The 13352-nt window shown below is 50.0% G+C and overlaps 3 protein-coding genes across 3 annotated transcripts; 1 reads left to right on the forward strand and 2 right to left on the reverse strand.

Moving 5' to 3' along the window:
- Nucleotides 1–1438: 1438 nt before the first annotated feature.
- LOC122623887 (succinate dehydrogenase [ubiquinone] iron-sulfur subunit) lies at nucleotides 1439–3170 on the reverse strand. Its single transcript, XM_043803256.1, has 3 exons — nucleotides 2792–3170; nucleotides 1906–2722; nucleotides 1439–1852 (listed from the first exon to the last, which is right to left on the reverse strand). Exons 1-3 carry the CDS (start codon nucleotides 3018–3020, stop codon nucleotides 1645–1647), a joined length of 1254 nt encoding a protein of 417 aa, XP_043659191.1. The 5' UTR covers nucleotides 3021–3170; the 3' UTR covers nucleotides 1439–1644.
- Nucleotides 3171–3808: 638 nt separating this feature from the next.
- On the forward strand, nucleotides 3809–8437 carry LOC122623886 (fl(2)d-associated complex component). The gene is made up of 5 exons (XM_043803255.1): nucleotides 3809–4706; nucleotides 4763–5405; nucleotides 5606–6737; nucleotides 7003–7417; nucleotides 7540–8437. Exons 1-5 carry the CDS (start codon nucleotides 4007–4009, stop codon nucleotides 8130–8132), a joined length of 3483 nt encoding a protein of 1160 aa, XP_043659190.1. The 5' UTR covers nucleotides 3809–4006; the 3' UTR covers nucleotides 8133–8437.
- Nucleotides 8438–8623: 186 nt separating this feature from the next.
- LOC122623394 (ubiquitin carboxyl-terminal hydrolase MINDY-3 homolog) lies at nucleotides 8624–13145 on the reverse strand. Its single transcript, XM_043802534.1, has 6 exons — nucleotides 12461–13145; nucleotides 11522–11655; nucleotides 10734–11457; nucleotides 10481–10640; nucleotides 10264–10423; nucleotides 8624–10205 (listed from the first exon to the last, which is right to left on the reverse strand). Exons 1-6 carry the CDS (start codon nucleotides 12819–12821, stop codon nucleotides 10059–10061), a joined length of 1686 nt encoding a protein of 561 aa, XP_043658469.1. The 5' UTR covers nucleotides 12822–13145; the 3' UTR covers nucleotides 8624–10058.
- Nucleotides 13146–13352: the final 207 nt, after the last annotated feature.

The following is a 13352-nucleotide window of genomic DNA, read 5'->3' on the forward strand; positions in this document are numbered from 1 at the left end:
GCCGGGAGATGATACTCCATACTCCAGCTTCAGCAGAATGGGATGCTGCGGATCAACTGGCTTTGGTTAATCTCCCGGAGCTCTTGCCGCAGGCTTTTCATCTGATTTGTGCCTGTCAGCTTGTGTCAAGGCGATTGAGTGTTGTCGCCGTCCAAAGAAATAAATACGACTCTCTGTAACGAATGCCAAAGGCGAATAGTTCGATACTCTATTCCATTAAAAAATTTAAATAAAATATGTAGAGGCCCCAAAGCTCGTAAAAAAGGTGTTAAAAGTATGCTATAATATTTTGAATATTTCACAGTCCGAAAGTCGCGGGAATTTATTTCAAAACTGGTTCTCCATAAATTTAACAACTAATTAAGGATTTCTACAGAACTCGGTATTTTTTATTTTTAAATATAAATATTAAATATCTACATTTCCTTGTTTCCTGATATAGTTAATAATACAAATGGGATTCAAAGCGACGTAACCGTTGGAAGGGTATTTTTAGAGAACCGACTGAAATAAGATGAAAAGTGCAAGTTGTGTAAATGAGAGCGTGACAAGATTTCCCGCTTTTCCTGCTTTCATTTCCCCGTTTTCGCGACGGCTGCTGACAAGTTCGGAGGGCCTTGTTATTTTTAAAGAAAACAACATCGAAGTATTCCACACCGAACTCAAGTGACTCCATCTCCGATTCTTCTGCCCGGCGCAAGATTTGCGCTGGCTTATTTATAGACGCCCATCGAGACGTTTGGACCGTTTTCACAGTTGGCTTCATTCACTGCCCTCCAATGCTCCTGCTGCAGGCCAATTGGAAAACAAATCTCCTTGCCTGCACGGCAATAAATTTGAGGGCTTCAAAAAGACTGTAAAGTTAATCACATAATACTATATAAAGATTATGCAATGTAACAAGAAAGTTTAGTTTTCAAATGCACTGTGCAGCGAAGCACCACGTAATTTTTTCCAGTGTGGGAAGTGGCTCATTTCATACGATTCCATTCTTTATGTGATTTGTTTGGATGGCTCTGGTGCAGACACGAACATTAACATCCACATTGCAACAGCATTTTCCCACTTAATTGCAACGAGCGGCGCAGAAATAGCACACAAACACGGAATCGAGATCCGGATCGGAGTGGGCACTGGAAACGGGATCGGGATCGGCATCGGGATTGGGATCGGAATCGGGATCTAGGGGCATGGAAATGCTGGAGATTCATGGGAGTGTTTGGCGTGCTTGGTATCAGTTGCATTCATCTGCCCAACTGCAATCCATCTGCCAGACGATCTCTTTATTTCGTATCCATGCTGACATTTGTCAGATTGTTTTCCAATTGATCAATTAATAGACGACTTGAGCTTGTCCAGCATTCTCTGCCGGAAAACTCCATATATGATGGCGATACTAAGAATATTCTACTCCACCTCAATCGACTTTCAAACGAAATAGTTTCCATTCAGCATTTATTGTGCACTACCTAAGCATAGTAAAGTCCATAAAGTCCATTAAGTCCTGTGTTAAAATTTAGTGTAAATATAGGATGTGTCCTTGGTATTATTGCCCGCTGTGTCGGATTAGTGTATATTTTAGTTAGTGTTGCCTAAATATGTACATCCCATTAACGTTATGCCGACATCCCAGTGTGCACCTGCCTACGCCTTGCCCGCGAAGAGGGCGTCGGTCTTGAGCTGGGGCTTCCCCTTCTTCTTCAGGCCCACGAGCAGCTGCTTCAGCTGGATGATGGCTCGAGCCGGATTGAGGTGCTTGGGGCACGTGTTGGTGCAGTTCATGATGGAGTGGCAGCGGTACAGCTTCCACGGATCCTTGAGGAAGTCCAGTCGCTGCTCGGTGGCCTCGTCCCTAAAAGCGGAGGATCTTAGCACATTGGCAGCCAACTAGCAAGGCCAACTCACCTGGAATCGATGACCCAGCGATAGGCCTGCATGAGGACGGCGGGGCCCAGGTACTTGTTGCTGTTCCACCAGTACGAGGGACACGCTGTCTGGCAGCAGGCGCACAGGATGCACTCGTACAGCCCGTCCAGCACCAGACGATCGTCCACCGACTGCAGGTACTGTGCCGATCCAGCTTCGCGCTTGAGGTCCTTGCGCTGCAGCCACGGCTGGATGGAGCGGTACTGGTCGTAGAACTGGCTCATGTCCGGCACCAGATCCCGCACCACATACAAGTGGGGCAGTGGATAGATGCGGCAGCACTTGCTCTCATTCTGGTCGATGGACGACACGCAGGCCAGGGTGTTCGTTCCATTGATGTTCATCGCACAGGAGCCGCAGATGCCCTCGCGACAGGAGCGGCGGAAGGTCAGCGTGGGATCCATCTCGGTCTTGATCTTGATTAGGGCGTCCAGCACCATGGCGCCACACTGCTCCAGGTCCACCGAGTAGGTCTGCGTCTGCGGCTGATCCCCGGGCTTCCAGCGGTAGATCTCGAAGCTCTTCATTCGCGGCGTCTTGGCTCTCACTGGGGGTGCAGATTTGCCTGCTGGCGGTGGTGGAGGTGGTGGAGGAGGTGGAGGAGGTGGAGGAGCTGCTGGGGCATTGCCCGAAGCTGGCTTTCCGGTGGACGCTCCTCCGGGCTTGGCGGATCCGGCTGGGGCTGGTCCTCCGGAGTACTGTCTTCTTGAGGAGTTTCCTCCGGCTGCTGATCCTCCGGCGACTGATCCTCCTGTGGTTGATCCTCCGGTGGCTGATCCTCTGCGGGCTCTTCCTCCTTTCATGAATATAGAAATGTACTTATATGAAATGCCAACCTATCGACTACTCTTCCCTTTGAACTCACCTGCTCCTTGTCCACCTCCTTGGAAGCCGGAGTGGGTGCACCCGGATACCAGGGATACGGCGGATACGGGGGATACTGCGGATACTGAGGCGGATAGCGATAGGGTGGACATAGGCGCCGCAGGACGGGAAACGGATTTGGACACATCCCCGTTGGCCACCAAGTAACCCCTCAGCAGCCACGCGGACCGCTTACTCAGCAGCCGAGGCTGCCGGCGCAGCAAATTCATCGGTTTTCACCCGAATGAAACTTCTAGTTGGGGTTTAAAAAGCCGTTGAAAATATTACTTATAAAAAAACACACACTTTTAAGCTTTTAGTTGCGAGGGATTGTGAACTGATGTGTTGAGATGTCGAGCCATGTACCAAAACTGAGGAAAAGCCGGAAAAAAGCCAGTAAAACGACTTGACGCTAGGAGCACAGCCAGCTAGATTGGAAAACCTATTGGCAATGAAAACTTCAGCTTAACTAAAGTGGTAGCACGGCCTGCTTCCTACAATGTTTATAAATTTAGCGTTTTTAAGATTTAATTAGGGTTAAATGGAAATAAAGTATTGAACGTTAAGTTATTGAAACTATTAAACAAACAAAAAACAAAAAAACGGAAAGATGATGTTTAAAAATGTATCAGAAATCAGGTTTAAATCGGAGTATCTAATTCTACCCGGTTGGCCAAGCAGCTGCAAAACCGGGTAGATACGCTGAACCGGTATTTCGATATCGAAACCATAATTCGAATCAGCAACGAACTCATTTTAACCAGAAACTGTCAGAAAACAAAGAAATAAAAGTATCCAATACATTTATTAAAAATTAGAAATTAAAAAGAAATAATGTTACAATTTATTTGTCAATAAAATCCTTTTTAAGCAAATATTTCAAACTTAAATAGTTTGCTTTTCCTTCGGATTGACAATCGATATGTGCCGCCGTGCTGACCAACACTGTTATCGATAAGCGATAAGCGCGTGCTCGTGTCGATCGACTATCGGTCGACTGCAAACAAGAAGAAGCTGATGAAAATAAAGAAGAAGAAGTAAGGAAACGCCAACAAACTGACAACAAAGCAAGGCAGCGCCGCCGAGCAAGGACCTCACCTAACTGGATAAATCCGCAACTAGTTATAAGCCACACAATCGCCGTGTTGAACTTAACCCGGAGCACGAAGGGAAAGCAGCCAAAACGGAGGCGCGCAGGCTAGCGGAGATCGCGGCGATGGAGAAGAAGGCCAAGGAGTCGCTGCGCCGCTACAAGAAGGCCGCCCGCCACAGTGCGACGCACTCGAGCAGCTCGGACTCCACCTCGGACTCGGACAGCGGGAGCAGCTCGTACAGCAGCACGGACAGCGAGCAGGGCGTGGGCGGTGGCGGCGGCGGTGGAGGTGTGGGCGGACCTGGTGGCGCCGGTGGTCCCGGCGGCAGTGGCAGCGTTCACGGGCATCCACATCCCCACGGCCATGGACATCATCCGCGCTCCGCGGAACGGCATCATCGCAAAAAGAAGAGCTCACGGCGCGGCGGCAGCACGTCCGGAGATGAGCCATCGTCGTCGCGGCGCAAACGAGACAAACGGGATCATGTGCAAAAGAAGCTGGTGGCCAAGCGGAATCACATCAAACGGAAGCTGAAGGAGGCACGTCTGAAGAAACGGGCTGCCGCCGCACTCAGTGGTCACGTCCATCGCTCCCTGTCGCCCACGACGCGGGCCAAGCTGAAGAAGCTGGCCGAGCGGAAGCGGTTACGGGCCGCCAGCAAGGAGCAACGGGAGCGGGACAAGCTGCGCGTCGTCCAACGGGACAGGGAGCGAGACCATCATCGATTGGGCAGCAGCAGGAGTCCGCCGAGCAGCAGCACCACCACCACCACCAAAATCCGCATCCACCAGGACATCGTGGGTAAACGGCAGAAGAGTCCAGGTAACTATCATACCTAGTATAACAATCTAGTTCCACTAATGGTTATTTACATTCAGGCTTAGGTTCTGGTCTTGGAGGCGGCAGCAGTAGCTCATCCTCGCGCATGCATCACCAGCTGATGTCGCGGGAGAAGATCATCATCCAGACCCGCGCACGTGGACGTACTCCGTCCCTGGAACGGGAGCGCGAAAGGGAGCGTGAGCGAGAACGAGAAAGGGAGCGTGAACGCCACGATCTCTCCTTGCGGGAACGAGATCGTCGGGATCGGGAGCGCGAGCGTGCAGAACGTGAGGCAGCCAGGGACAAGGAGCGCGCCGAGGCCTTGGCTCGCTGCCAAGAACGTCAACGGGAGCGGGAACGCTTGGCTCGCGAAAAGTTGCGCCGCCAGGAGGAAGAGGATGGTGGCAAGCGCGGTGGTCCCGGTCGAGACTTGGATCTTCCGCCGTATGGCAGCCGCGAGCGATCCCTGGACACCGTCGAAAGGGAACGAGAGCGCGAAAGGGGCGGTCGTCATGTGCGCGATAAGCGGGAACTAGATCCCTACGAGCGTGAGCAAGAGTATCTGGAGGAACGACATGGCCACGGGCTGATCGACGAGATGCGAAGGTATCGGCGCAGAGACCTCAGTCCCCTGCCCGAGCACTATGCGCCCAGGATGCGCGATCCGCGGGAACTGTACTCCGAGGAGGAACGTGAGAGGTCAGTAAAGAGTCTGCATTTAATTATTCCACGAAAAGTCGATTTCAGAAACTGTACCATTTTGATAACTTTTGTTCGCTTACCTGAACTTGGTTAACTGTGTAGGTAGCAGAAGGTGAACCTTTTCTCATTTCTGTTTATAGCCCTGAAATCTGCATAACCTAATATCTAATCCATCACTTGGAAATTCCTGTTTTTAGGGCCTACAAGCGCGCCTATCTGGATGCGCGCTATTCGTCGCGGGAACGAGAAGCCTGGCTAGAGGCACGTGAGTTGCGGGAACGGGAGCTGCAAGGACGCGAGTACCGCGACCTGGAAACGGAAGACACCCTCTATCCGGATGAGCGAGAACGTCTAATCCGGGACAGGGAACGGGATCGGGAGCGAGAGCGTGACCGTGAAAGGGAGCGCAATATTGGACCCCGTGGCGACTTCCGACCGGAGTGGGAGCGTGAGTGGGAGGAGGATGGCGCTGGTGGCGGCCCAGGCGGACCTAGTGGAACTCCTGGTCGACCTGGTGGCTTTGCGGGCGGTCCCAAGCGAGGCAAGCCACCAACTCATTCGGGCGGAGGAGGACCTCCCTCGCAGCAGCAGCACCATTCCGCTTCGGAGCCCGACTGGGATGCGGACGAGCGGGAGCGCGAGCGAGAGCGGGAACGAGAGCGCGATCGGGAACGTGAACGAGATCGCGAGGATCGGCCGGACACCGGAAGCGGAGGCGCTGGCGGCGAGCGGCCGTCTATTAAAAACGAGCCCGCTTGGCTGGAGCACGATCAGCGGGAGAAACCACGCGCCTGGCAGCAGCAGTCGTCCAATACTGGAGGTGATTGGCGGGATAACGATGATGCCCCGCCACCACCATCGCATCCACATCCAGCTTCGCCGCACCACCATGTGCATCCGAGGGGCGAACGTGGATCCGGCAGAGGATTTCGGCGTGGTGGCCATGGTGGTCATGGCGATCACGGCGAGCGGCCCGGCTACCGATCCCATCCGCCACCGCTGATGACGCTGCCGGTGCAACCACCAGGCGGCTATTCCCGCGGATTTCCCCATAAACGATTGCCTTATGGAGCTGCCCGAGATGGCGGCGCACTGGGAGCCCGGGACGGCGGTCTGCCCAGTTCCTCCACCTTTCTCAAGAAGCACACGCACGCACCGCTGGTCTCACCGACGCAGACACCGCTCCTGAATCCACTCATCAATCCGGCCAAACCGAATGCAGCCGCACAGGCGAGTGCCGTGGCGGCGGCCACCACTGCAGTGGCAGCGGCAAAGGCGGCGGCCCAAAGCGCCGCCAACGCCACCACTAATCCCGGAATACTGGCTCAGGTGCGCTTGATTTTCGTTTACTTCGCTGCCGTGACATCGGATGCAGCGTATCATATCTATGGGCTATGGTTTCGTCTTTGTTTATAAGTATATGCATGCGTTTCTGTTAACTGAGTGCAACGTTCTTCCATTTGAAACCCATTGTTTGCTAACCGTTGTGCAATAACGTAGTCACTTTCTTCATAGCAAAATGGTAAAACCATTTCATTCCATTAGTAATAAATTTTCTTGTATTCTTTATTGTAATCCGCAATCGTTGTTTTAGGTGAGCAAACTGAACACTGTGTGCATCAAGCAGGAAGATGCGTCTGAGGACTCGGCAGGCACACCCGAATTGGGCGCCCAGGATTCGCCAACGCAGAATCTGAACCTGAATCAGTCGCTGACTTCCGAGGGCAATCCAGTTAAGCAGGAGCCAATCCGCACCAGCGCCGTCGAGGGTGAGCTGAGCGAGATTAGCGACAGCGACGACGACATACTTAATAAAACGGACAAGGTGCGGCCCAAGAGCGAGCTGCCAACGGAGACGGAGCAGGAAATGGACGCCAATGCAGAGGAGGTCAAAAACGAGGCACTCCACGGTGTGGCAGGGCATCCCATTAAGGGCGAGGAGGTGGACGAGGTGCTGGACTTTGAGGAAATATCCGATGGCGAGCTGGAGGAGGATGCGCGGCACAAAGGTGAGAAGATGCCAATAGTTTTCCTACCCGATGCTGCAGCTGGTGGTTCCAATGCCTTTTCAATACTATAGACTGTGATGAATACAATGTCATAAAATGTAATTTCCCCTCCCATTTCGCAGGCATTGGTGATGCTTTGGGCGTAGACTGGCAGGGATTGATAGCAGAGACGCGCCAGCAGGCCACCGAAGCACAGGCGGCGCAGCAGGGCGTGGACCGCGGCACATCCGCCAAGCAGAGATGGCAGCCACATCGCGTGCTCCTCGACATGGGCATATCGTTTGGCATGGCGGGCGAGAGCTACGCACGTCGCGTCATGGAGGAGGCGCGCCAGCAGTTGATCCAGGAGAAGGAGCAGTGCCAGCAGCGCGAAAGGGAGCGCGAACTGGATGGAGACCAGGAGCCGCCGGCTAAGATAGCCTCGCCACTGCTTGACTACCGCGAATTCCTGGCCAGCCAGCAGCAACTGGAGCCACTGGCATGCGTGCAGATGGGTCTTCGCAGCGCCGCCGTCGAACGCCAGCGATTGGTGGGCAATGTTTGCGGTCCGGGCAGTCGAGCCCTGAGCGCTCGCCAGGATTTGCGCTTGCGCCGCCAGCTGTGCGGTCTGCCAGCGCGAGAATGCGAGTTCCCGCGTAGTGTTCCCATTGTGGGCGAGGGACTGCGCAACCTGGCCATGCAAATGTTCCAGCGCAGACTCCTCGATGTCAAATGAGATCCGATGCCCGGCGAACGGCAGGGGCGGCACCGAAAGCCACGCCATTATCGACTGGATATACAGATCTTTATGGGCGGGCATGAGGGCAAGGAGCCCAAACGGGAGCGCTACTAGGTGGATTTTCAGATTAAGCTTAAGTTGTAAGGATTTAGTTCGTGTGGATTATTGATTGAATTGTAGAAATTGTGGATTACGAATTGAATCATGAAAATTGTGAATTATGAATTGATTATGAAAGTATACAAAATTGTGAATATCAACTGCATTAATACATGTTCTAATAAAAAGTGTCGTCCTATAAACAGTGTAGTGCGTTTTCATGTGCTTCTTAAACTCAATGCATTGCAGAAGTTCTGAAAAGGATGTGATGCGTGTGGCTTATGATGCAGCAAAGAAAGGAGGGGAAACATTTGGTATTTTCAATAGTAGATTTATTACATTGTCGTTGGAACAGTTTTATAAGAAACCTAGTGCCGAAAATAATGTTAAATTATTTGTTACTTCAATAAATACATTCAGAATGGCTATCGTGTGTGTTAGGTTATTCGTAATAAGCAACTCAGCCATCATGGAATCATCTGCAAACATTTTACAACTTAAGAGCTCCTAATTGATTAGCGCTACCCCATCGTCAGTCCTAATACCTACATATGTATGTGCAACGATCCTAGACTGAAACATTTTGGGTTTGGTGTTGGGTTATCACATGCGATGGAAAAGCTGTTGCAAAGGAACCAAGCAAGATATTCCGGACTTCCAGACTCTCTTATCGCAGCCAAATGATCGAGTCCACCGATTTACAGTGCAGTTAGGGTATACATTGAGTCCACCGATTTACAGTGCAGTTAGGGTATACAGCTAGTACTATGCAAGAAATGCTGGGAATAGGGACGCCTATTTGACACACTGAATGCAATATTTATGAGCACTTTAGGAAGAAAAGTGGGAAATCGTGTAGGTTTTGCTACAAAAAAAATGCACAACAGTTTGATGGGATTTTGGATTTTTCTTGTTTATTTTAAATAGAATTATTACTTTTGTTAATTTATACTTATTTTTTGTTTCACTTGAAGTAATCTTTGCTTTGCTCTCTCTCCCTCCCTCTCTCTTTCTTTCCCTGTTCCCTGTCTCTTTCGCTTTGCTGTTGGATTTAAATATGCCCTTTTCTGCGCCCTGTTTTCGTTTCCAATGCATCCGTGTTTATTTAATTGTATTAAATTGTTTAACACTACAAGTAATTTGTTAAAAGGCCAAAAACAAATTTTGTTCATACTCTCTCTTTCTCTCTCTCTCTCTCTCTGCGTTGTCTAATGCTCAATTACGATTTGTTCTTTTAGATTTTTAGTTTATTCATAAAGGTATATTTGTGTTGCCTGTATTTTTAGTTGAGTTTAGTTTTTGCAATGCAAATTTAAACGTACAATGTTCGAAATTAGATTTGAGTGTTTTGTTTTTCTTTAAGATGTATGTTCTTTCTTTTGCCCGCACGACTCCTGTTTTCCATTTCCATGCTGCATACAACTATGCATATATGGGAAATTTTCTTAGGGCGTTTTGTGTGGTTTTAACGCTTGGCGTAAATCTTCTACTCTCCTGCGGATTCTTCAACATGGCTGCAGCTTTTTCCGAAGCGAATCTGTTAGTGTTTAGCTGCTATTCTTCTTTTTTGTTTTTCTTTTGTTTTTTTGTGTTTTTTTGAATGTTTGTTAATGGGTTTGGTTGGTGCGTTCCACTCCAGCAGTTTCTCGAATATTTTCAAATAAATACAAAAAAAACAATTGAAGTGTGTGTGAAATAAAAACGTGCAATCGCGTCTTCTTGTATCTACAGCAGTGGCTCCTTCATCACAGTACCATGTCCATGGCGTACCATGCGACCCTGGTCAACCTTCTGCTGTGATTTTTTCTGACCCCCTTGACGGCGTCAATTCAAGGAGGGCATATGGGCGTCGTGCCAGTTTATCTCGATGTTTGGCCACTTGGTCTGCAGGCAGGTGACCATCGGGTTCGAGGTGCAGATCGATTTCAGATCGCCCTCCAGCAAAATGGCCGACCCACAATAGTAGCGCACCTGCAAAGAACAATAAATTGACCATCACAGTAGGCAACAAGATCGGCAACCTGCTTACCTTGTTGTTCTCATTGGAGCCCGGTATGCCGTTGTAGTGCATCAGCTCAAACGTATCCGGCGTGGAGCGGCGCTCCAGCGGGAAGAACTCGTCCATGAACGCATTCAGCAGTATAATGCCCAAGTTCTCCGGATCAAGACGTTTCTGCATGAGGGCCACACTGCAAATTGGAACGATTACAAACCGAGTTTAGGGAACGACTGTGGGTTAAGCTTACTAGGCCGGCTCGCTGACCAGATTCAAGGCGGCGAGAACTTCGCGCAGCATAGTGGTCGATATGAAATTGTTGCCCTCCGGGTCGTAGGATTTGAAGATGCGACGACCAGTTTCCGAGGGCGTCTCTGGCGAGACAAGCCTCTTTTCGTTGCTGAACAGAACTGGGGGAGAGATAAGAGCACTGCAATTAGTAAGAACCCAAGGCGAAGGCACACAAAGCGCTATCAATACGGGTAGATTATTGGATGACTAACCGGTTAAATGCGTATCGGACCCCATCACCCATACGGGATAGCGTGGGTTCTTGAAGAAGGAACCCACGGTGCAGTAACGCATCTGCTCCATCAGCGTTATAAAGCCGATGTCGCTCTGCTCACAGATGCCACGCAGCTTCAGTCCGCCAACATCCTGCTCATTATCCCAGACATGGGCGACCGCACGCCCAGTTAGCATCAGGTTAATCAGCGACTGGCCGCCATAGCCGTACGTGCTGTGTATCAGGGGCTCCGACGTGTCCGATATATCGGCCGCGACCAGCTCCGAGCCCTTGGTGAGGAACACCGAGTACATGAACAGCAGCACGCCGTAGGTGTGCGCCAGCTGGCCGTAGTTCTCCATATAGTAGCGGGCCACGGCGGCGATATCCTCAAAGTGCAGCGTGTGCAGGCGCTCGTGGAACTCATCCGGCGACAGTTCGCGGTGCATATCCTGATCGAGCTGCAGGTCCTGGGACAACTCGTTGACCGAGGCGGGAGTGGCTTCAGCCGCCACCTCCACCTCTTCGGAAGATCCTGCCGCTTGGCCAGCTGGAGCAGATCCTGCCTCGCCGACAGGCGATCGCTCTTTGGTTGATCCAGCCTCTGTAGCATTTCCACGACGGCGCAAGAGATGGACGATGCGGTAGCGCGGCGCCCGACAATTCTTCAGGATGTTGCACAATGCCTGGATCAGCAGGTTCTGCGATTTGTCGAGGGGAATCTGCATAATTGTGGAGATTAGCTAGATACGCGCTTTGGTATTCGTATAGTAGATGTTGACTCACCTCCGACAGCTTGACGCCTGGCAAGTCCATGATAATAATCTTAAGCAAGTACGCCTGCACCGGCGCTATCACAGCACAAGGACCGCCCTGCTTCTGCACCAATGCAGACGGTTCCACTTTACTAAACTCGAATCCTGTTGGTAAAATTAGTATTAGTAAAATTAATGTAAACAGTAGTATGGAAGTTAATTCAGAACCATAAGAGGAAGGGAACTACGGTAATCTTTACCATCCTTTATAAAACTACCAAATCATTTATATTCGTATCTATAATTGTGTGCACTTAACCAGCAATCTATTAGTTGTCTAATGAGCTAATCAATTTGAATAGCAGAAAAATCAAAAGTAGTTACTATGATAACAAGGAATGGTACTTGAAAGATAATATTTATTACTCTTATCTTAACGATAACATGGAACAAAGAGTATTGAAATTAGAATCATGTATTTATTCCAAAAATTGATGACAGGCAAACAGGCTTTAACTTGTCTTTGTCTCTAATCGTAGTCATAAATAACTATAACTACTTGTGGTAGTCAAATAAGTAATCAATTGATGGCCAATTAAAAAAAACTAAGATATAGAAGAATAAATAAGTCTTTGAAAATAAGTCTTGGCAGTGATTTGAAATTGAGTATTTACAATCTTTCTGTTTGTTTCTTGACAGAAATATTTTAAACAAAACCTGGGCTAAGTTGCTATTCTTAGCGAAAAGGAAATTTATTGTTGTTGCTCGAAAAACACGAGTAAATATGAATGAACATGACCTGGGCCAAGTTGAAGATAGAAGCGCCCATTCCAATTGGACGCAGCCTTGCCGAGCGCAAAAAGGGCGCGCTTTTTGCCCCACTGTGGGTGGTGGTGCATACTACGTGCCATGAGGGGGGATGAGGAGATGGGAGATGGGGGGGACGGGCTGTTGATTGGGTGGTGGTTACCTTGAGACCAACGCTTGAATACATCTTCGCGCACATTGTCGCCCCACAGCAACTGCTTGATTTCGCGCAGTTCGCGCATATCGGTGGCATTCAGCAGGGGCAGCTGCATCGGCTGCTTCTCCTGCCCGCTGGACGCCGATGCTGATGCTGATGCCGATGCAGATGGAGAGGATGGCGAGACGGATGCACCTGCTCCACTGGTGGGGGGGTTGCTACTGGCGGTTGTGATGGTGGTCGTCGTGTGCGATTCCAAGGCCGCCGAGGCCAACGTCATCGACGCCGCTGCCGTTGCACTTTTCGGTGAGACGGAGGATGAGGAATCCTCGCCGCCGCGCTGCTCCCGCACGATTTCCTCGTTCATGTCCGCTAAACGGTGAACTGAACGCTGAACACTGCTCTAACTGCTCTCCTCCGCTCCGCTCGCTCGCACGGTCGCTCCTCCACTGGTCCACTGGTGGTCAGCTGCTACTCCTACTGCTGCTCCTCGTCCGCGATTTTCTTAACTCTGGTTCGGATTCACTTTTTTAGCCCACCAACTTGGTTGGCATTTCCGGCTAACCCAGCTTTTATTCGCTCCGCGCTTCACGATTTCCTATGTACAAATCTATTTAATAAATTTTATTTTTTCTTGATTGATATCGATAGCAGGAGGCGTTATTTGACACAGCCTATCGGGCCTATCGATTGGCTAGTGCAACAGTGTGGGGTAGTGTGGCCAGAGTGTGCGCAAATCCCAAAACAATCGATTAGGCGGACTGCAAAATCTTACCAATTTGAAGAGAAAGAGATTCAATTTAAACCTTTTCTGGTATCCAAACCTTTTGCCAGAAAATAAATGAATTAAGATAAATACTACACAGTACTTGTACTGTCATATAGATAAAGCTAACTA

This window comes from Drosophila teissieri, chromosome X (assembly GCF_016746235.2).
Source record: "Drosophila teissieri strain GT53w chromosome X, Prin_Dtei_1.1, whole genome shotgun sequence".
Taxonomy (NCBI): Eukaryota; Metazoa; Arthropoda; class Insecta; order Diptera; family Drosophilidae; genus Drosophila; species Drosophila teissieri.